This window comes from Cydia pomonella, chromosome 19 (assembly GCF_033807575.1).
Source record: "Cydia pomonella isolate Wapato2018A chromosome 19, ilCydPomo1, whole genome shotgun sequence".
NCBI classification, from domain to species: domain Eukaryota; kingdom Metazoa; phylum Arthropoda; class Insecta; order Lepidoptera; family Tortricidae; genus Cydia; species Cydia pomonella.
In genome coordinates, this window is record NC_084721.1 from 6125841 (window position 1) to 6149483 (window position 23643).

The 23643-nt window shown below is 38.1% G+C and overlaps 2 protein-coding genes across 2 annotated transcripts in view; both read left to right on the forward strand.

The window, feature by feature from the left end:
* The first annotated feature begins 1159 nt into the window (after positions 1 to 1159).
* On the forward strand, positions 1160 to 22041 carry LOC133528121 (superkiller complex protein 2). Its single transcript, XM_061865351.1, has 22 exons — positions 1160 to 1448; positions 1522 to 1695; positions 2462 to 2717; positions 3102 to 3281; positions 4096 to 4388; positions 4761 to 4873; positions 7145 to 7376; positions 7922 to 8105; positions 9160 to 9297; positions 10584 to 10698; positions 11451 to 11577; positions 12421 to 12525; positions 13739 to 13895; positions 14617 to 14761; positions 15714 to 16036; positions 17026 to 17154; positions 18307 to 18439; positions 19187 to 19361; positions 19949 to 20165; positions 20525 to 20751; positions 21278 to 21430; positions 21835 to 22041. The coding sequence occupies exons 1-22, from the start codon at positions 1410 to 1412 to the stop codon at positions 21973 to 21975; spliced, it is 3756 nt and encodes a 1251-aa protein (XP_061721335.1). The 5' UTR covers positions 1160 to 1409; the 3' UTR covers positions 21976 to 22041.
* A 568-nt stretch (positions 22042 to 22609) lies between these two features.
* The window catches only part of LOC133528550 (proteasome activator complex subunit 4-like), a 48938-nt gene continuing 47904 nt past the window's right edge, over positions 22610 to 23643 (forward strand). Inside the window, exon 1 of the mRNA XM_061865960.1 lies at positions 22610 to 23070. Coding sequence (XP_061721944.1) covers positions 22841 to 23070 — 230 coding nt within the window. The 5' untranslated portion in view covers positions 22610 to 22840. The remainder of the gene's footprint in view (positions 23071 to 23643) is intronic.

Genomic DNA, 23643 nt, shown 5'->3' on the forward strand with positions numbered 1-23643 from the left:
CTTGACAGTTTTGAAGATTAAAATCATTGCAGCAATATCAGTCCGTACGTATTTTTTATTTCGGAACATTTATTGTACTTATCGTGGTTTAGGCGTTTTGCCTACACCGTGATACAAGGTTACGCGCCACGCCAACGCTGTACCGCGCGTGCCACGCCGCTATGTGACGTGGGTTCTTCGCCTTACTTATCCTGAAAATTTACGTATGTAGGGTACCGACTTGTGTTATGGAGTTTGATTTGCCAATCACTATTTGATTTAAACTAAAACGGTGTTCGTAGTTTAAAATCGCTACTACTATGAGTTTATTTATGTAACCCTCTTTGACCTCCGTAAATTTAAAACAACGAGTAAATTTAAAATGACTATTGGTATTTTATTTGAGAAGTCCAAAAAATAAGTACGTATAATTATTTTCCAAAAAAGGTTTACCACCCCATTTACGTAACATATAACTTACCTTTTAATAAGAAAAATTGTGTTTATTTCGAATCTAAACCCTATATTAACAAGTTTAGAGTACACTTTTCATTGTCTTGTTTCATTCTTTGTAAGGATTCGAATACGAACACATAAGCACCCATAGTATGGCTAATATCGTTACTAGACGGACTTACCTTAAACTACATGGGAAGTCCGTCTACTCGCCGAATTTTTAAAAATACTATTGTTTTTGCTTAATTTATTATTAAAATGATCTGTCACTATAGCTTAACTATTATTTATGAAATTCTTCATCGTATGTGAATACAAGCGGTCACGTAAGTGAATAATTAACGGAGCTAGAATACTCCAATGTGAAAAATAAATAAAGTATGCCGGTCTTGCCCACAGTCACCTTATAGTAATTATATTTACCATTGAAGTATTTAAAAAAATTATGAGTTATTATTAAATAAATTCTTTGGACATCATAATTTCAATCATAATTCAATTTATTACATTGCAAAGAACGTTTATTACCGGTTACGTACAACACTAAATGTCACGATGACATGCAATTGGCAGTATGTAGTTTGCATGACAGGTATAAAGAACGTTCAGATAGCGAGTAATTCTGCCATTAGGATTCGTTTAGATAGTATACTGTAAAGTGAGTATTATATTCTTTGATACTGTAATTGATTACTTATCGATTCTGCGAGTTCAAAAATTCAATTCAATTATATTTTAATAATTATAATAATGTTTTGTAGCCCATAATTTTACCTACATATTTAAAAGGGATGTCGAGATTATTCCAAACTTTTTTATGAGTGAATGTCTGTAATAAGAGAGTAAGTATTTAAACGTTACCCAATTCGTCTCCTTACCGTATGTGGACGAAAACATTTTTCAATATTTTTATGCCGAAAATCACATTTTTAAACTGTTTTATCACTGTGTTAGTTATTCCATATTAAAAGAAAATGCCGTCAGATACGGAAGAGGAGTTTTCAGACCTCAAGGTATATTTTTGTGTTTTTTCTTCTTCGAAATTCTTATAAAACTTTATCCCACCTTACTTCCAATATGTTTCAGCCGCCACCAATTTTTGAGGATCTGAACGAACGTGTTAAAGACTATTTATTGAAACCGGAAAGATTGTCAATCCATCGATGGGAGAAGTCACAGACTCACTGGCACCGAGCAACAGACGTAGATTCATTATTTAAAATAGATGATGAAGAGATAGACCCTTATACCACATTAGAGGTAATGTTTTTTTTCGATACACTGCTACAAGCTGTTAATTCCTAAAGTGCACAGAGTACCTATTTGTTAAAGTGTGAGTCATGCTACAAGAAATACATTTAAGGCTAAGATAAATAAGGAACATGAAGTTACCATTACACAGAAAGCTAATAATGCACTGCCAAAATAATGTTCGACCTATCGGCGTTCATAATGTATATGGAAATAGAGTTAGCGTAAGCAATATTCTTAACAAGCTTTATCTCAGGTGATAATCTGAAACAAAAAGGGTAATAATTCTTATAATGCTCAAACCGATAATCCATGTCAATAGAGAATGTGCGTGTTGGAGGATCTGCCATCATCTAGTAGCTTAAATCTTAAAATGGAAACTTGATATAATGCTTGGCACCAATGAATCCCTGGGGCTTCTGTGCTGCTGTCCACAGTTCATGCTTCCTATGTAAATGTAAATAGCCTTTATTATTGAAGTTTTCTATTATAAGAAATACATTAATAATTTGGTTTCACAACTTTAATTTCAACTTGTCGTTTGACATACTGCTCCTCCATTTCTATCCATTTATAGAATATCCCTATAGTGAACCTAAATGATTGAATTGTACATTATTTAAATAAAGGATTTATACATTATACATTATTTACCAGTATATTAAGTGGACTTATTGCATATGATAAAAGTTTGAAAAGTGATATTTTGTGTTTCTAATGAAATACAAATAAAAATCATTGTAGAGATTGGCTTACATTTCCTTTTTTATTCCAGGTAGTCCGAGACCCTATAACTGGTGAAATAACAGGCACAGAAGAAGTAAGCCTCCCAATTGAGGATGATGAAGAACTTCAGTCTATGTCTCGAGCACCACTGCCTCCGAGCTTGTCTACCCGTGGGGCCACAACCCAAAGCCCGTTCCTGCCAGCTGGCTTTGAGGAGGAACTGGAGAAGATGCTGGAGGCAGCACAACATGGGGATGTTAATATAGATATAGAGAATGACGAAGTGGGGAAGTTTTTGGGGGAAGGTAAGTTAATAATCAAATTCATACCTACCTGATCCGATAACTATTCCAACGATAATTCTTATTTAACTTTATAGTTATGAGAATGACACATGAGAATCATCAATAGAATATATCATATTTGTCTGTTTAACTGAGGACTGAAAAATCTGCTGTTAGTATAGTTGGATACCTTATAACCATAGACTACGACGACGACTTTTTTTTTTGAGAAATAAAAAAATATCTTTAAACGGAAACCGCATGAATATCCATTAAGTAGTTTTGAGTTTATTGTAAACATTCAGACAGACAGAATAGATTGGAATTAGTTTTATAATTAGCCGTGCAGCATCATCTGCTTTGGATGTCAAAATATCTGTATGTTAATATATAATCTCTTTTCAGAACTGTTAACCATACCGCCAGGGTGCAAGGAAGGAGTACTATTTGCTGAAGATGGCTTCACCATGCTTAATGGTCCGCAACAGGTTAAGACACAAGGTGAAAAGGTGGATAAAGATGATATTGATATTAAAGCCGACATTAATTTGGAAGAAGTTATTGATAGCAATACACATTTAGTGGGTAAGTCTTATTATAACTGTCACAAGATATGCTAAATGTTTTTAAATGTACATAATTATGTTAATCAACTAATCTCATTTTGAAAATTCAGAAAAGTATTGAACCACTGCATTCAGGCATATATATTTATTAAAATATGATTGAGATTAATAGAGAGAGCCATATAAATAAAAGTTACTTAAAGGCGTACAATTTATAAGAATAATCTCATGAAGTACACTCTCTGAAATGTCAGTTTACATTTTTTTTCTATTATGGATTTCATTGTTTAACTTCCGAGCCACCACGCGAGAAAATTGCCGCGCCAAGTAGCTTGGTCTGAGTAGACATGCCTCGGCCGCAATGTCTAAGTGTAAGGCCTGAGTGGACGCTCTAGTTGGGCGTGCAGTGGGGCGGCGCGTGCGGCGTCCATGTTAAACAATTGCAAACATATAGGAGCGGCCTTACTGCACGCGGTCACATCACTTGGAGCCCGACGCCACGCTGCACGCCCCGCTGCACGCCCCGCCAAACACTCCGCTTCGAGCGTCCACTCAGGCCTTACACTAAGGGCTTGTGCACAAATCACGGGCGGTATTTTCGGCTACTTTTTTACCCCCCTCCCCTTCCTCCAACGTGGTCTGTCGTGATTTTTTATCGTGATCGCTCCCTCCCCTATCGAACCTCGCGTGATCTGTGCACAAGCCCTAAGGCGAGGCACGTATCCACCGACCGAACTGCTTCGAGCGGCAATTTCCTCGCGAGGCGGCTCGCTCTGTGTGAACCTGCCTAATGAACCTCACTCGAAATATCTCATTGAAATTCAACTATTCAGGTCTTTGGAAAGACGAGGATGAACCTCGACCCAAAACAAAACAGAATCAACCACAACCAGAATCAGATTCAACGGACAATGACAACTTCTTAGAAAGCACCATCATACAACCACCGGTAGAACTACCAGAGATACCGATATTAAACATCACTAGTTCGTCAGTAAGGGTTGGTGTGACTAGTACAGAATGGGCGGAAATGATAGACGTATCTTTACCAGTGCCAGATTTTAGGGAGAAAATAAAAGATATGGCACACTCTTATCCGTTTGAATTGGACAACTTTCAGAAACAGGTAAAACGTTATATTCTTTCGTATAGGATACTTTGGACAGGTGTGTCATGAAGTCTCGTGAACGTCAGCTACGGTTGCAAGAGTTCCTAAGTGGTAGCCTTCACATAGAAATGATACATATTTTCCATTGAGAATATGTCAAATTATATCTTACTTTCCCTAAATAGTTGTGACCCATCCATCTTGCCTCTTATCGTATGGGATCTATGTATAAGAGCGCCATCTACAATAAGCTTTCATCTTCATTTTTTTGAGAGCTAACTTTTATAGCCAATCTTATAGTTTAGTGCGGAACTATTCTAGTCTTATATACCTACGTAGTTAAGTCGCGTCTACGTAGTAAAGTTAAAATAATGTTATAATTGATTCCAGGCTATTTTAAAATTAGAAGAGGGTCATCACGTGTTTGTCGCTGCGCACACGTCGGCCGGCAAGACCGTTGTTGCCGAATACGCCATAGCTATGTCCAGGAGAAACTGTACTAGGTAACTAAACTCCTTCCCCTCTGCGCTATTATAGCAAAACTGCGGCAAATAGAAACTATGTAATAAAATGAACTGTTTCGCCGTAACAAGGCAGCACACAGTTTAGCGTTTTCAAGTTTGCATCCTCTTTTGACAATGTGGTAATGCTGTTACGCATACCCCCTGTGACCTAGGAAGGCATCGGGAATTATGAGGGACTCCCATCTCCTATTCCTTTTTAGGGTTCCGTAGTCAACTAGGAACCCTTATAGTTTCGCCATGTCCGTCTGTCTGTCTGTCTGTCTGTCTGTCTGTCCGAGGCTTTGCTCCGTGGTCGTTAGTGCTAGAAAGCTGAAATTCGGCGTGGATATATAAATCAATAAAGCCGACAAAGTCGTACAATAAAATCTAAAAAATTAATTTTTTTGAGGGTACCTCCCCTACTCGTAAAGTGGGGGTGAATTTTTTTTTTTTGCTTCAACCCTACAGTGTGGGGTATCGTTGGAAAGGTCTTTCAAAACTAATAGGGGTCTTTAACAATTTTTTTTTGATAAAGTGAATATATTCGGAGATAATCGCTCCGAAAGAAAAAAAAATTGTGTCCCCCCCCTCTAACTTTTGAACCATAGGTCCAAAAATTATGAAAAAAATCGTGGAAGTAGAGCTTAAGAAAGACATTAAATGAAAACTATAGCGGACATGATCAGTTTAGCTGTTTTTGAGTTATCGCAAAAAGTTCCCCCTTCATAGTAAAAAGACTTACTTTACCTAATTAGGTACTGATTATGCAAATTTGCCTATTTGTTTAACTCGCGTGAAAGGTACCGTTTCATCCCTAGGTTAACAATTTACTATACTTTAAGCTCCAGTTTAGCTTATTGTGACGGAAGAGTAACTACGGAACCCTACACTGAGCGTGGCCCGACATGCTCTTGGCCGGTTTTATTCTTAGCGAGAAAAGGGGGAGAAGTCCTATCCACTAAATCCACATCGGTTTTACCCGCAATGCCCTATGGGGGACGTCATGGGATCGCGACCCCGGTCAAGTATGCATCCTAACACGTTCACTGTCCTCGTACAAAATGATATGACAAAGTATCACGTCTAATTGCCAAAGTCATTCGAAGTTGTGAACAATATGAACCCATAGGCGAAGCACGTACTTCTGAAAAAAAATAGCTCCTTGACCTCACATTGGCACCTGGACAGGGAACATGCTAATGTAATCATTTTCACTGTCGCGGTTCACTTGGGGAGTATGAGGCTGCTCGACAACCTAGGCCCAATAATTGGCACAGGCACTAGTTTTTACGAAAGCGACAGCCATCAGACCTTCCAGCAATATAGTAACAAGACGCCATTGGAATTAGTCCGGTTTCTTAGCGATGTTTTCCTTTACCAAACAGCAACTGGTTAATATCAAGTGATATTTCGTAAGCTGTTAATTCTGAGAATGGCCTCGGATGTAATGGAAGTGAGAGTGATTTTAATATACAGATGTAGTGAACAATCCTTTGCCATCGTATTTTCTCGTTCGTATTTGTCATGCTACTTCCGTTAACTTCAGGCTACGTAGCCAACGTGCATATCGTTCACGCTCCGTGGCGAAACGCAACTGTCACAGTCCACTAATATGGAAGAGTGATAGAGAGAGATATCTACGATACGCTACGGAGCGTGAACGATTGTAACGTTGGCTACGCGGCCTGTACTTCTTGTAGGTACTGAGACTGACTGAAATAGCATTACGCTGTAGTGTGTGTATGTACTACACCTTACCCACAAACGCGCGCATAGGTGACTATAGTATTTAAGGTCATGTACGTGTTATTTAACGCATTATACGTCTAAACTCGAACCTAGTTGTTTCCTATAACGTCTAACCTCAACACATTCGTGCGTTTCCGTGAAAGTACGATGGTAAAGGATTATTCACTACATCTGTAACATCTTATAAGGTATTAAATATATTAAACCGGGTCACTCACGTATATAAAGTCGATGATTGCTGTATACATATATATTTAATATGTCAGTGTCTTACGTAAGTTTTGTAACCTTATAAGGTGTTTCTAATGGGTACCTTAGAAACATTTAAAGAAATCCATTGGTACGAGCCAGGTACAGTCTGTAAAGTTCTTATTTAGGGAGGATGATGTATTGAGACAACGAGTGCATTGCTAGAACTGTTTATTCATAATCTCCCCTGCCCACATATCATACATAAGTCTATCAATGTGCTGGTATTATAATGTAAATTATACCTATTATAAATATCATTCATATTTTCAGAGCAATATACACATCACCTATAAAGGCATTATCCAACCAAAAATACAACGACTTCAACAAGATGTTCGGTGAAGTGGGTCTCTTAACTGGAGACCTTCAAATTAATGCCACAGCACCCTGCCTGGTTATGACCACAGAGATTCTAAGGTCCATGCTGTATTGTGGGTCTGATGTTACAAGGGATTTGGAGTTTGTGATATTCGATGAAGTGCATTATATCAATAATGCTGAGGTATGAATTATAATTGAACCTAGGCAATAAAGTTTAGAGATTATCGAATACGTCCTGCGGACGGTCCGGCTGTGGAATGAGCTCCCTTCCGAGATTTCCCGAGGGTCTACAGTATGGGGTTCTTCAAAAAAGGAGTGTACTGGTTTTTAAAGGGTCGGCAACACGCATGTAACACCTCTGGAGTTGCAGGCGTCCATATGCTGCGGTGACTGCTTACCATCAGGCGGGCCGTATGCTTGTTTGCCACCGTCGTGGTATATTAACGTCGTGGTATAATAAAATAAATTTCGTCATTGTAGGTCAAATTGCGGACACTTTTCCCTGTCACTCTAATTACGTCTTAGCAACAGTAAAAGAGAATGATCCCCGCAATTTGCGAATTTCGGTTTTCGCGATAGGCCCCTGTATACATTGCCTTAGAGTGCTTTATGCAGCCCAACCACCAACCTTGTCTACACTTCTAGAGGGGCAGAGCTGTCTACCAGAAACACCGGTGCTCATATTACTTTTTAAATAGGTAATACACAAATTGTTTTTGTTTTCAGCGCGGCCACGTATGGGAGGAGGTGCTAATTTTGCTCCCAGCTCACGTCAGCATAGTTATGTTGAGTGCAACTGTACCGAATACACTACAGTTCGCCGACTGGGTAGGCCGAACTAAGAAACGACGGGTGTACGTGGTGTCCACACCGAAGCGGCCAGTGCCTCTGTGTCATTATCTATACACAGGTATATATTATGAATTTTCTGAAATGATTTATAGGCCTCGAACCCTAATCTATTAAACAAAAACCATTGTTTCTTTTATGCGAGCTCCCGTATTAGACACGTGGCAAAGCAACAATGTCATATAAAAAGCAACTGTATCGTGATAGTATTAAGGTTCAAATCTATGTAATAATACGAGCGCTCGCCTACATTGAGGTGGTTGATCGTTCTACATTACCAAAACATGCTATCTCGTTTGAGCTGTTTGAACCTTAATACTATCCCTATACAGTTGATTTTAAACGAAATTGTTGCTTTGCCAAGTCCCTAACACGGGACTCGGGAGCCGACCGCTCGCACAAAAGAATCAAAGACTTTTATTTAACAGATTAAGGTCTTATGCGTAGAAAATCATTTCAGAAAATTCAAACTATAATCTATCGGATTATCTATTGTAGTACGGTTTCGCGCATTATGCGGTGGTAGTAACTTAAAAACCACCACATAATGTACAGACAGCGCCATTCATCAACTCTACAATAGTAAGTAAAGCACGATTAATAACTTGCTATTGTATTCAAAACGGAATACTAGAAGCGCCAATAAAAGGTTTATACGTACAGTTTGATCTACCATTGTTTTGAGTATCAAAGTAAAATAATAGTATTTTGTGCAACAGGTACATAATAAGAGTTCTTAAAATTCAAGGGCCGAAATATCAAAACGAAACGAAGTTGAGTTTTGTACAAACAGGCACGAGAATTTTAAAACCTAATTAGGTACATGCACACATTTTTTTTTTTTAAGACTGCAGCAAAAATCTCATATTTTAAATGAAATCAAAGTAAATATATCTTTGTCTAAAAGTCAGAATTTAAAAAAAAAAACTACATTGTAGCCTACACTACGTGGCCCTAAGCGCCGCGCTTCTTATGAAGTTGTTATTTCGATCTCACAGGCAGGCAGTCATGAGAGTGCTGGAGTAGAAATAAATCATTATAGAAACACTCCAAATATTAAACAGAGCCGAGCATCTATATTTTATAAATATTTTACATTTTGTGTATTATTTTAGGCTCTGGTGGCAAATCCAAGAACGAAAGGTTCATGGTACTAGACCAGGAGGGTAATTTTAGGCTTCGAGGATACAATGACGCCGTCGCCGCTAAAAAGGCCAGGGAAAACGACTTTAAGAAAAACTTTGGTCCTAAAGGTAATGCGTTTTTTTTTTTACTGATTTATTGTAAGATAAAGATAGTTTATTTTTTAAGTAGGCATATTATAATGCGCTTTTGAACGTCAAATAAAGCTACGCTGTGTCTAACCCTACACCTCTGACCCGAGAAGATTTGAATCCCTCCTATATTGTAGGAGGGGGTATCCCAATATGGGACCGGCAAGAAACTCGGCGGGACACATCTTTTCAAAACATTACATCTTACATGCATTCAATAAAAAATAAATCATAAAATAGCATACACTAGGCACTTCCTTATAGAAAACTTATGCATTAGATTTGCTAATGCAGGACGTTATCATGCCAATGCTCACGAAATGAGTTTTTACGTAACAACAGTTTTGAATTTAGTCTGTAACGTTGACATTTTTTGGTATCTTATTATAGAATTACTCTTGTATTCTTTAAGGCTCTTCCTTCCGTAAAATACCGTAAAACTAAGTTACTCTGAACCATTTTTTATATTAAATATGGCACTTTCTGAGCAGATAAAAATATATAACAATCTACAAAATATGAGAACGGATATGGTTTTTCTGAAAATCTATTTTAGTTTAAATAAGTGAAGAAAGAAATTCTTGAGATCACCTCTATTTCTTTCAGCTGTAACCATATTACTACTGCAACTTTTATCTAAAATATATGAGACTTTATAATCTTTGTTACAAAACACTATCAAATGATTTGGTTTTCTTTCTTTTTGCAATTTCATAAAACTGTGCCTCTATTCCTAAAAAAATAAGCCTTTCCCGCCTAAGTTTACCCCGTACTACGTACCTTTACCCCGCTCTCGTCCGTATAGTCAGTGCGGGACCAGTCGTGTTGCTATACGGACCTGTGCTGCGTTGCGCGCGCGAGCAAGCGAAATTCTATTTCGAACGCATAGTTCTGCGCGCTCGATCTTTTGCAGCGGGTGGTGCGGTGAGGGGCATAAATTCCGCGCAAACGCGCGATTCTGTTGGCGTCGGTAGTAATCATCGTTTCTTACATTTATTTTAATCATACCATTTATAATAGTTATTTACGATAAAAGTGCAGAAAATAGGAAATTCGCAACGTGTGGTGGTAAATTAAAACACGGGAGTCTTTTAAATCGACACGAGTTGCGAATTACCTATTCGCACGTGTATCTTACAACGTTTTACGGTACATATGGCTCTTTAATATTTCGACATATGCACGGAAAGTGCTCACTCCCGCACGCGTGCGGGAAAATAGCACCATATGTACTGTAAATAAATTATTGATTATGTTGAATTCAGGCGGAAAACAATTTATGAATCCTAAAGCGGAACAGACCATGTGGGTGGCGTTCATCGACCATTTGAAACAGAACGACAAGCTACCGGTTGTCGCCTTCACTTTGTCTCGAAACAGGTATGTTTATTTTGCCTTGTCATATTATAGTTCATGTCATCCACGATGACGCGTAGATTAGTCAAATCTAACCTTTAATAATAGGACAATACGTGTCAAGGCAAGCGTCTTCGTTAATCTATAGTACCATGCGCTTAGGAGGATCTACCACCACGTCAGCAAGCAGGGGGGTCATATGCTGCCTCCTGCAGGCTCCCTTACGCGTTGTTATGCCATCTTGAGGCTTAAATCAGAATTAAACCTAACATTGATACTTTTACACCAATAACCGGAGGGCCTACCGCGTACACCGAAGTTCGGAAATTGCGGGCATCTTTCTATGTTACTCCAATTAAGGCATAATAAAATTAGAGTGACAGAGAAATATGCCCGAAATTTGCGAACTTCGGTGTTCGCGGTACGCCCTCAGAGGTCTTCTGTGCCCCTTTACAGTTTAAGCAAACACATTGGTCGTATAATTGTGATGAACACAGATGTTTGTTACTGAGTCATGGTTGTATAAGTATGTGTTTATCTATATACGTATGTATATCGTCGCCTATTACCCAGAATAGAATAGAATAATTTATTCGCAAGAATATGTATATGAATAATAATATGTATGTGTATTTATTCACAAGAATATGTATATGAATAATAATATGTATGTGTATTTATTCACAAGTGTACAAGCTTTGCTTAGTTTGTCCCCAAATATTGATTTATTCTTTTGCATGTAAAATATTTTATTATAATATTTTTATATGTTTCAGATGCGACCAGAACGCGGAGAATCTGATGTCAGTAGACTTGACGACGGCACATGAGAAGGGCCACATACGAAACTTCTTTCAAAGGTGTCTGCAGAGACTCAAGGAACCTGATAGAAGGTTGCCCCAGGTTTGTATGTCGGAAATAAAAAAATAATTTCAGATTATAACATTTTTACTTACCTATCATCTTGCTCGCGTTGTCCCGGCATTTTGCCACGGCTCATGGGAGCCTAGGGTCCGCTTGGCAACTAATCCCAAGAATTTGCTTAGGCACGAATGCGACGGCCATCTGACCTTTCAACCCAGAGGGTAAACTAGGCCTTATTGGGATTAGTCCAATTTCCTCACGATGTTTTCCTTCACCGAAAAGCGACTGGTAAATATCAAATGATATTTCGTATATAAGTTCCGAAAAACCCATTAGTATGAGCTGGGGTTTGAACCCGTGACCCCCGGATTGCAAGTTGCAAGCGGTAAGAGTACCGCTAGGCCACTTTTTTTTTACTTACCTATAAAATAAAATGTACTAATATTAATGTCACCAAGGGCTGGACTAAGGACCAAAGCAGATATTTTTTTAAACTCAACTCTTGATTATCTTATACCTTTAAATGAGCAATTCTTGTACATATACTAGATAAAATTTTTTTCGGGGATTTCGGAAACGGCTCTAACGATTTGGATGAAATATGCTATATGAGGGTTATCGGGGGCGAAAATTTAATCTAACTAGGTCTTATCTCAGGGAAAACACGCATTTTTGAGTTTTTATATGTTTTCCAAGCTTTGAGTTTTAAGTAAGTAAGTAAATATTCTTTATTGCACCAACAATTATACATTTTACATACATGTAAAACTACAAATGAATTTTAAAGGGAAATAGAACCAGGTAACAACAGGCGGGTTTTGTATGTTTTCCGAGCAAAACCTACGAGATATTTATAATATAATTAGATCAATAAAATTACAGGTTCTACGCTTGCAAAGGGTATTAGAAAATGGCATCGGAGTGCATCACAGCGGCATTCTGCCGCTTCTCAAAGAAATCGTTGAAATGTTGTTCCAGTCTGGACATGTAAGTAAATTCGTGTTTTGTTTTATTTTTATTATACATTTATCCCGATACATATGGGAACAAAACATTTTGACGAATATTGTCATATTCCTTGAGTAAGTAAGCTCCCAGAGACAAAAACAACTGTTCGATTGGCCTATTAAATAAATAAATATTATAGGACATTATAACACAAATGGACTAAGTCCCACAGTAAGCTCAATAAAGATTGTGTTTTGGGTACTTGGACAACGATATACATAATATATAAATACATCAAAAACATCCATGACTTAGGAAGAAATACCCTTACCGGGATTTGAACCCGGGACCATCGGCTTCATAGGCAGGGTCACTACCCACTAGGCCAGACAGGTCGTCTATTAGAGTCGAACTACGCTAACTGAATACAAAGTGTGGTCACGTCATTATTAATGTCAAATTCCTAAATCTATTGTCAAAATATGGCATGATGACAAAATATGATATATATGAAGTATTTGTAATGACACTCACTTTGTTCTTTTCAATCCAATTTCGATCCAAAAACCTTAGATATACTTCAATAACTAAGCTACAACACAAATTGCCTTAATTGACCTGTCATTTTAGTGCCTACATAATCACACCAAGTGAAACGCCGTTATGAAGTCAATCCTGACACTCTAGATAGGTCTTAGCTTCGTAAATATAAGGGTCAGTTCATAAATGTCAAGACTGACTTCATACCGGCGTTTCACTATAATAGTATATTTAATATATTTTGCAATTGAACTGGCGTTTTAGTATCTTAGATATGAAATGAAATTAGATAAAACTCCTTATTTCAGGCAACTATTGGCCCATAAATAAATACCTTAAAACAAACATACATAATTATTAATTATTATAATAATATATTTTAAAACTAAACACTACAAATCACATTACGGCTGCGATGCAATACGCAACCCCGCAGAGTCAGGGAGCCGGCCTCGGAACCGCCGAAACTCGACACCCTTCGGCCAAAAGCCGAAACTCCTTGTTGAAGGTCGCTAGACGTTCAGTCGGAACGCTCACCACAAATGAATTAAAATTCGCATAGTGTCGAGATTCCACCTTCGCGACTCTCAGGAGGAGTCTGGACTTTACTGTCATATACTTTACGATGTCATCAAAATATGTCATGTCGATATAAACTAAATTTAGAATGGAGCTCTGTACTTTAAATAATACGTTTCAATACTTGTAACAGGTTAAGATCCTGTTCGCAACAGAGACATTCGCCATGGGTGTAAACATGCCCGCGCGAACAGTAGTGTTCGACGAAATCACCAAATTCGACGGGTTAGAGCGAAGAATCTTGGCGCCCGCCGAATATATACAGATGGCGGGCCGCGCGGGACGCCGAGGTTAGTACACCATCGAAAAAAGTACAGTAAAAACCGCCCGCAACAGGATTATAGACGTTTCCGGATTATACATGCTTTTTTTATAGTGTTTAATTAGAAAATTAATGAAATATTTATGTATACAGTTGTGTGCAATATAATAGCAGTACATGACACAATGTAAATTAGGGGAATACTATAACTTTAGATCAATAATATTGGATCTTTTTATATAATTCTTCGGCATTACTTGTTATTGTTTCAAAATTAACTGTAACCTTTACTTAAATAATATTGGAAGTAAGAAAAAAATCATGAAAATCGGCTTTTTTACTAACTTGCGGAAATTCTTATAAAAACGTACAGTACAGGTAACCATAGTAACTCCAGGTTTAACCAGTTAACCCCGGGTTAGTGGGATGGTGCAAGTGGCCCTTCGTATAATAGCCCGTGTTAGCTCAAACAGACCAGTCTCCACAAACAGCACCCGTTCGCGAGTTTGCGTATCTCAGCCATCGCCTCCCTCAACCTTCGGGAAAGTGGCTCACTTTTAACAGGTCGGCATGAGCGTAGGCAGGTACAGGCAAGGGTAGGGGGGGGGGGTTAGCTGCCCCCCTCAAAATTTACATACAATGTATGCCCCTCTGCGTCGTCTCCCCTCTCTCCCCTAGTTCTCTGGCTGCCTACGCCCTTGCAGGTCGGCATTGTAGAACTATATTGTAGACTATATTTTGTTCTCCAGGCCTCGATGACACCGGGACAGTCATCATCCTCTGCAAAGACGGTGTTCCCGACCAGGTGAAGCTGAAAGGCATGATGTTGGGAATACCGCAGAAACTGTCTTCCCAGTTCAGACTGACGTACGCTATGATACTGAGTTTGTTGAGGTGAATATGACAGAAGGAATTCTCATTTTAATATGTACGGTCACGTCTGAAAATATCGGTACGAAAAATGTGTCAAAAAATTGTATACACTACCTTAATATACGGGTAATAAAGTCGTGTATACATATTTTTGGCACTTTTTTCGTATCGATATTTTCAGACGTGACCGTACACACTGCAAAGGGCTTGTGTAGAAAATCACACTAGGATTTTTCGGCTAATTTTTGAACTTTTAACTTTTGTCAATCAGAGTTACCGCAAAATGTATGGATGTGTACAGCGCCATCTCGTTTACCTGTCAAATTTGAAACATGAAATTGTCTTAGATTTTACACATCTTACTCACTCAATGTATCTTTGGTGACAGGTAGAACATAGGTAACTTAAGTTAGGCTTAATCGTACAATTAAAGCGAGTTATTTTCGCTGTTTGTTATCAGCAGGTATTTAAGTAAGTGTTTCAGAAATTAAAAAGTATGTACAAAAAAATGCACCTCAAAAAATATTATTGGACAGTGCTCTGCCATCTGAGTTACTAAGACCGTACCCAATACAGCGAATATTTCCACCATATATGAGCCATAGGGACGTTATACCAAGGGGGAGAAACTGCAGCATTCGGGCATTCTCGGCTCCGTTCGGCATTGGGTTGGCGCAACTTGACGTCCCTTTGCGTGCACACTCACAGATAAGATAATGACTTGAATTTTGACAACCCTAAAGAGCCGATAGGGATAGTTCCATACATTAGAAAGGGACAGCATGATTCGTCCTTGAATCGCTGTCAAACTTCGGTTTTGTATGAAGTTTTTTTTCTGTGCGATAGTAATATTACTCATTCGGTGCCTACACGCGCACGCCAGCTAATAGCGCGTCGGTTAGACAGTGAATTTTTCCACTTTTTCAATCATGTGTCAAAACTTTTCATTTTGAAAAATACCCTCTATTTTTAGAGTAGCAACAGTCTCCGTCGAAGGCATGATGCAGCGTTCCTTCCGCGAATTCGATCAAATCCTGCAATCGGACAACTATAAGAAACAACTTCAAATCGCCGAAAAGGAATATTCAGAGAAATGCAGTACACCGCTGCCTCCCCACTTAGCCCCATTGGCTACGTTCTATGACACAGCGGCAACGTACATCGATGTGTTGAATGACATCATGCCGATTTTGTTGAACCAGCCTAAGGTGTTGAAGGAGTTTGTACCGGGGAAGATTTTAATATTTTCAGCGGGACCTTATATTAATCAGCTTGGGATTTATTTGAATTCGACAGGTAATTTTGAGGGTCGAATGGGTCAATGTTTTGCTACTCATTTATATCTTGACTTGTTGACCCATATACGGATCAACCTAATTTTTTTTCTTATTTGGTTGTCAATAATCTAATATGAACCATGATCATATGTTCTCTTGAATGTAATAATCTGTAGCTATAAGGGTTTTTTTTTTATACCACGACGGTGGCAAGCAAGCATACGGCCCGCCTGATGGTAAGCAGTCACCGTAGCCTATAGACGCCTGCAACTCCAGAGGTGTTACATGCGCGTTGCCGACCCTTACATGCTACAAGGGTGATCATGTAATTGGCTTTCCATCTTATTAAAAAAAAAAACATTAATACATAAATACCAATGAAAAGTAAACCCTAAATTGCTCAACAATTAAAGTCCGAGTCTGTACCATCCTTGTACAGTCACGTCTGAAAATATCGGTACGAAAAATGTGCCAAATATATGTAAACACTACCTGAATATATAGGCAATAAAGTCATGTATACATATTTTTGTCACTTTTTTCGTATCGATATTTTCAGACGTGACCGTACTCACTATCCAGTAATTATCCCTGCAAGAGTAGCAAAAAAATAAATCCGTATCTAAGTTGAAAAGAGTAGATCTTCTATAGCAAACGCATATCGAAATATAAATGTGACCGCGGCCGGCAAAACGTCCCACTTTGTCGCTTGCCATAAAGATGCCTTGACAGATTATTCGTATACGGATAAAAGCAAATCTCGTCCTTATGGCAAGCGACAAAGTGGGACGTTATGCCGGCCGCGGTCACAAATAATGTATGAAAATAACCACCTGAGTTTATGGTTGTATCAGTCTTTCCGATAAATGATTTACCTTTCGATTGTAATATACGATTGTCGGTTGTGATCATGACAACTACGCCCCAGTTATTGAGAATGAGAGTCTGAAAGCCGAGTAAGTGTATTTAATTCAAATAGAAATAAAGGTGTATTCTTATCATTTTTAGGACCTCGTCAAACACCGTACAAGATCCTAGCGCTGAACACGGCAGTCCAAGACACCGCTAGGTATAACTTTGATATTGATGAAAGTTGGTACAGGATGCTGAGTTTTTCCGCTCTCTACAATGGGATAGGTAATACAATTATGTACCTACTTTTACATTATATATAGATTATGTAAATTTTTAAACGAAAACACGCCTACATTTGTCGTAAGTAGTTGTGCACACAGCGCCAATAACGCTTATAATTGTTATGGCGAACGCAGTCAGAGGGACCTTCATTCAAGTAAGGTTTACATTGGTTCACTTACGCCCATGATCTTGGCGTGTGAGTGATATTTTCTGTATATGTCATATCATGGCGATTAAAGGGCTGTAGAGACCGTGCGTTGGAGGGTCTGCCATTTCGTGATCTGAATCGAAAGCGAAAACACGATTCTAACCAGGTGCTGCCCCCTACACTTCACGCTGGCTCTATTTCGCATCTAGATCTGCCATCTAGGCTAATCTAGAAAAGGAAAGTTAACATATGCCGCGGCAATGAATAAGGGGCTTCTGTGCTGCCGTCTACACTTCGGGCACGCTCATTTTAAACGTGCGGTGCCCTCTTCGTCAAAGTAATGTGTCTGTCAAGAAGCGACGTCTAAATGATAAGTTCTCCGAAGATTATGATCATAATAGTATGATTTATTTTAGATAATTATGATTTATTTTATTAATGGTATCAATCGTTCAGGTTCATTGTTAGAATCAAATGTCTATATCGGACCCATTGCATTAAAGCAATACAAAAGTCAGAAATGATAGTCAATGTCCGACAGTCGTACTTCACTCACGAAACGCTCCCAACAAAACGATAAGCAAACGTGACGTCGCGGTCACCAAGAGCCCGTCTTGGAGTATGAAAAACATTAAAATTGCGATTTTGTCGGTGAAATATTGCGTTAATGTGTATATTTGCTGTACAATATTTTTTTGTATAAAATGTAAGGAATCGAATGGTACCCTTACTTTATTGCTTTTTGATGATTATGATCATACTGAGCAACTTTTACTATGGAACCCACCTCGAAATCGCGAAAAAAAATTGTCTGTTTCATACATTTTGGCTCAGTTTTGGTATCACAACTGACCTTGACATTTTCTATGGGAGTTTAAATTTTTTTTCGCTATTTCGGGGTTGGTTCCATACTAAAAGTTACTCAGTATGACCTATATATTCACCCCGTAAATTAGTGCAGGTGACTAAATAAACACCCTGTATATTTTTTTATTGACTTCCAGGTACCGAAGAAAGTACGATGGATCACACGATACTCTGCATAGCACCAAAGAACGTTATGGCCGTAACTAAAATGACCCTGAAAATAGATGCCTCCATCATAATACAAGATTGGGAGAAACGGCAAATGCCAAGGTCAGTTGTGATACCTACAATTTTATACTATTCATCGTTGATTAATTTACGGTTAAAGACGTCAACTGACGCGCTCGAAAATTTTGTAGCCACAGTAAATTTACTGCCATCGACACATGATTAAAACTTTATTTATTTACCCAATAAAAAATACACAGCAATATTCATTATACTTATTTTTCGCGAAACTGCATGACAGTTTGTTGGCGAACGGTAAAAAAATTGTATCAGGGAACTTTAAAAGTTTTAGAACTCCATTTAACTTTGACCCTTATTCTTTCACTGATATGTGTTAAATTTGTTAAATATTAAACATGTAGCGCCATCTTACCAGGCATCGGCTAAAAATTGTGGCTACATCGCTCGAAACAAGAACGCCATATCTTTGGCCTTTGATCTATTAGATGGCGCCATTTTTTGATATTTAACAAATTATCAGTGAAATTATAAGGATCAAAGTCAAATGGCGTTCTATAAGTTTTTATCATGTGTCGAAAGATGTCAGTAAATTTAGTGCAAAGATTTAGTGTGGCTACAAAGTTTTCTTTGACAATCCACCTTTATTTCAAATCCTCTTTTAGAATACAACAAAATAACAATTTAAATTTCAATATACTGCTTCTTGAAGCTAAAATATGTGCAATCCGATCATCACCGGTCATCCTAAGGAAACCCTAGAAAAAGTGTGCTCAATACTTCTGACCAATATGATTGTAAACTTTATTGTCTTAAAACGCGAAATTGCAGGTTCAAAGACGCCCCAGTAGGCGCAAGTTGTGCTACAGCAATACAGGAGCTATCTCGGATATCACACGCGGTCAAAACGGGGGCAACCAAACTGGAACAAATCAACCTTACGCAGTCGCTGGCTGTGTCTACGGGGGAGATATTAGATCTCCTTGATAATATGGCTAGATTACAGGCACGGCATTTTCATTTTCTAAATTAAGTTTACTTAACCTTTTGAACGCCAAGAACACCTAAAGGCGTCGTTACTATTCGTGCCCACAGCGCCAAGGACACCTGTAGGTGTTATGGCGGACGCTGTCAAAGTAACTTTCACACTTTCGAGTTAGGTTTACATTAGCTCCCTTGCGCCCGGGTGCTTGGCGTTTGAATGATGTTTGTGTTGTGTTAATATAAAGCGTTCAAAGGGTTAAGATGTTTTATTTAATATTTAGAAAGAGCTCATGCTATAAATTAGAGTGAAAGTTTTTGATTACATATCCTAAAATATGTGCGTAGAAACACGATCTCAGTATTTTACAGATGAGATGCCACGGTCCGGGCTGTCAGTACCGCTGCTTTCTGGGCATCCACTGTTTAGGGGAACCTCGACACGAGAGAAGAAGAAGTATTTTACACATTAAATACCTATATTATGCAGGGATGCGCAAATTTTATTTCCGAATCATAGGTTTCTTTAGTGCACTGAACAGTATTCGGTATATTTTCGGCATATTAAAAAAAACTTTTCTTTATGACAAACAATTATTTATTGTATTTCAGAAAGAACTAGAAGACCTAGAAAAATCCACAGATATAGCGAACTTCAAGTCCGAATTCGCGATAGTGTACGAACGCAAGCAAACGGAACGCAAACGTGACAAATACAGGCGGTTACTGTCATTCGAAAACCTCGCCTTATACCCGGATTATCAAAGGAGACTCATGGTGTTGAGAGAGCTGAACTATATTGACGAACACGACAGCGTAATATTAAAAGGTAACTTTAAAACAAAAAATAATGGCATTGAAATATAAGTTTTTGTCTCTAATCGTAGTGAACCAACGTTTAGCCGGCGCGTGCGCTAAATTTTGGCTTTGTTTTTATGAATATTGACATCTCACTATTATTTATGACTTCAAAACGTAAAATGAACTTATATAACTGCTACACAATACACAACACAATCTACTTCAAAAAAAAACATAATAAAATAATAATTAAAGCATAGAAATTAAAATGAAATGCCATCTATTTTTAACCCAATTAGAGTGGCCGATATCTAAGTTAATATGAATTATTCAGAATTGGAATGTTTAAGGTTTACAAACAAGACAAAATTTCCATCTTTTTTACAGGCCGCGTCGCTTGCGGAATGGGAACCAACGAGCTAATCATAGCGGAGCTGGTATTCCGCAACGTATTCACGGATAAAACGCCAGCAGAGATCGCGGCGTTACTCAGCTGTTTCGTGTTCCAAGCGCGAACTGCAATAGAACCAGTTCTAACGGATAGGCTGGCGGAGGCCGTGAAAATGATCGATCAGATTGATCAGGAATTGTCTTCCGTTGAGTCTAAGTACTTGGTGAGTTTAGTGGTCCTATAGCAGTACAAACTTACTATTTATTGATCTAAAGTCATTAGGTAGAATTGCGTTCTACTTCTCACCCGTCACTGCCGATCTCGTGACCGGGTAATGTAGGGTCGTTTTTTGAGTCTGGATGGCCGTTTCGGATATATAGTAAGTATAGTTTGGCCCAGGACTATCTCATTTCAAACATAGACAGAGATAATCACACTGTCTTTGTCTTACGCTATTACTAGCACCCAAAAGAAAGAGATGTGTATAATTTTCCTGGTTGTTACTGACCGACAAGTTGCCGCCAGAGGGCGTAAGACGATAGATCAGGAATTGTGGCCTGTGAACTCCAAGTAATTTAATTCAAAAATCGTTGAGTAGCGATTATGTGATTCTGGGTTTTGCTCCTATCGATATGTATACATGGCCGCCACTCGCTGCTGATGTACGATAAGGTCGAAAAGTTACGCAGGTTGGGATTCGGATATTTTGTAATTATTTTAAATTAATGTTTAACGTTGTGCTTTCACAGGTGGGCCAATTTGAAGGCCAACAAGAGAGGTTAAACTTCGGCCTAGTCAAGGTAGTGTACGAGTGGGCGCTCGAAAAACCTTTCGCCGAGATCATGGACCTCACGGATGTACAGGAAGGCATCATTGTTAGGTGCATCCAGCAATTGCATGAGGTATTCAATCTTTGCATCATGTTCTTATTGTTTAGTTGTTATATTTTCTCTCAGTGCCCATATCTCATAACGAATCAGATGATTGTTTGTTTTGTTTTGGCTATTTAACCCGTTTATTTTATGCCAAAAAAAATCCAGGCCAAACTTAAATAAAAGTAGGTACGAATCGCAGCAATCTTAAAGTAAATTCCAACGCTTTTTATGTTTATTTCAGCATGATTGTAGAAATCCTCAGGCTTTTTATATTGGAACTCCTAGCCTAACACGTCTCATGAGACCTGTCTAAAGAGACGTCTTACGCTTTAGCAGTAAACATCACATTATTTGCCCTAACTAGACCAAACCCTATTTGCGAAAAACCTGTGAAGTATGTTATATGTATTTAAATATTAATTTATTTACAGCTCCTAATAGACGTGAAAGATGCCGCCGTGGTCATCGGAGACCCCAAGCTACAAGCCAAGATGGTGGAAGCGTCTTCGGCCATCAAACGAGACATCGTCTTCGCGGCCAGTCTCTACACCACGCAGAAGGAAACTGTTTAGATAGTTGTTCAAATTGTATACGCTATTAAATTTTGTACGATATTAAAATAATAAATTTCTTTCAAATATGTTTTACTGATATTTACCAGTTAGCTTCTGCCCGCTACTTTGTTTTGCATAAATAAATAAATATTATAGGGACATACACAAATCGACTAAGTCCCACTGTAAGCCAAGAAGGCTTGTGTTGTGGGTACTCAGACAACGATATATATAATATACAAATAATTAAATACATATAAAACATCCAGGACTCAGGAACAAATATCTGTGCTCATCACACAAATAAATATCATGTGCATAGAACACTTTCCTCAAAAATAATTCTGTCCTTGCCCGGGTTCCAAATTATTTCCATACCAAATTTCATATAACTACTTTCTCATTTATAATCATATTAACTAATAGGAAAGTGTATTTCTGAAATATTATTGATCTAACTGTAACGCTTAAAATTCAAAAACAAAATGTGACTAAAGTATAACTTCAGATGTGAGTATTATAATCTTAGCTTCAGATCAAAGAATATAACCGTAGTGATTATTATTGCTTCAGATCAATACAGACACAATTTGAAATTTCTGAACGATCGTTTTTACTTGCGTGGAACGAAACGTAATAAAAACGTCATCAATATGATTGTCAAATTTTAGTGAAAAGGAACGTCGTATCGGACTGGTTTTCTCGTAAATATCTCTCTTCAATGACTTGTGTAAATTCATTGTTGTTGAATTTTTAATGACGGAACTACGGTGGTGATTGCGCGGAAACGTAGTGCATAAACGTGTGCGTGATAGCTCGTGTCGGTCGGAGTAGAAGGACATACGCTGATGACACGCTAACTATAAAGTGATTATAAATCAAAATGATTCAAGACGAAGAGTATGAGCTGCTGGTGACGACCCCAGAGCGTATAGCGGCTCTGGGGTTCAAGCCGCAGAAGGAGGTTCTGACGAACCATGTGTTGCCTTATGCGGGAGAGTTGGATGAGGAGTCTACACGGTTTCTGCAGCAGGTGAAAACGAACCTGGCGAAGGCTGTGATGTTGCGAGAGATGAAACCGGCCTGCGGGGTCTGGTCTTCCAGGCTGATGAAGTAAGTTTGATTTATTATATAACTATCAATTCTTACATTTTGAATAGAAATCAGTTGAACTGCACAAACTTGAATAAAAAAAATGTATTCTTAAAGTTTAAAGATAAAATGCAGGCCAAACTTTTTTTATATATTACAAAGTGTTTACTTAAATATTATCATTTTCCTGTTCAGTTGTAACCAAAAAACTATATATTTCCTGTAAACAAAGTTAAACCGTCTATAGTATAAATAAACAAAGATAAAAATCAGTTATTATTGCAAGGAGCTGTATTTGAATACTATCATACAATTTTTATGTTATTCAACTATGACTACACATTATTGCATAAGTATACAATTGAAGGATCTTATGTGTATAATCTATAGCCGCAGATATAGCAGATCTGCTAGGTCAAATATCAAAAAGAAAATAAATATCAAACTTGTAGGTATAAACTTGTTGTGTCACTTTTTGAGTACTGCCACTTGTCAAATCCATTACAATTATGATAATAAAGTCTGGACATGCCCCATTTGAGAGATGCAGCTAAGCACAAAATACCCAAACAACAAAAGTATTATTAAATTATT

What these genes read in the sequence shown, in the direction of transcription:
- LOC133528121 (XM_061865351.1), top strand. Translation starts at nt 1,410, where the DNA reads ATGCCGTCAGATACGGAAGAGGAGTTTTCAGACCTCAAG. An exon ending in TCCAGGAGAAACTGTACTAG is followed by an intron (nt 4,874 to 7,144) that starts GTAACTAAACTC and finishes TCATATTTTCAG; the next exon opens with AGCAATATACACATCACCTA. An exon ending in CGCTCTCTACAATGGGATAG is followed by an intron (nt 17,155 to 18,306) that starts GTAATACAATTA and finishes ATTGACTTCCAG; the next exon opens with GTACCGAAGAAAGTACGATG.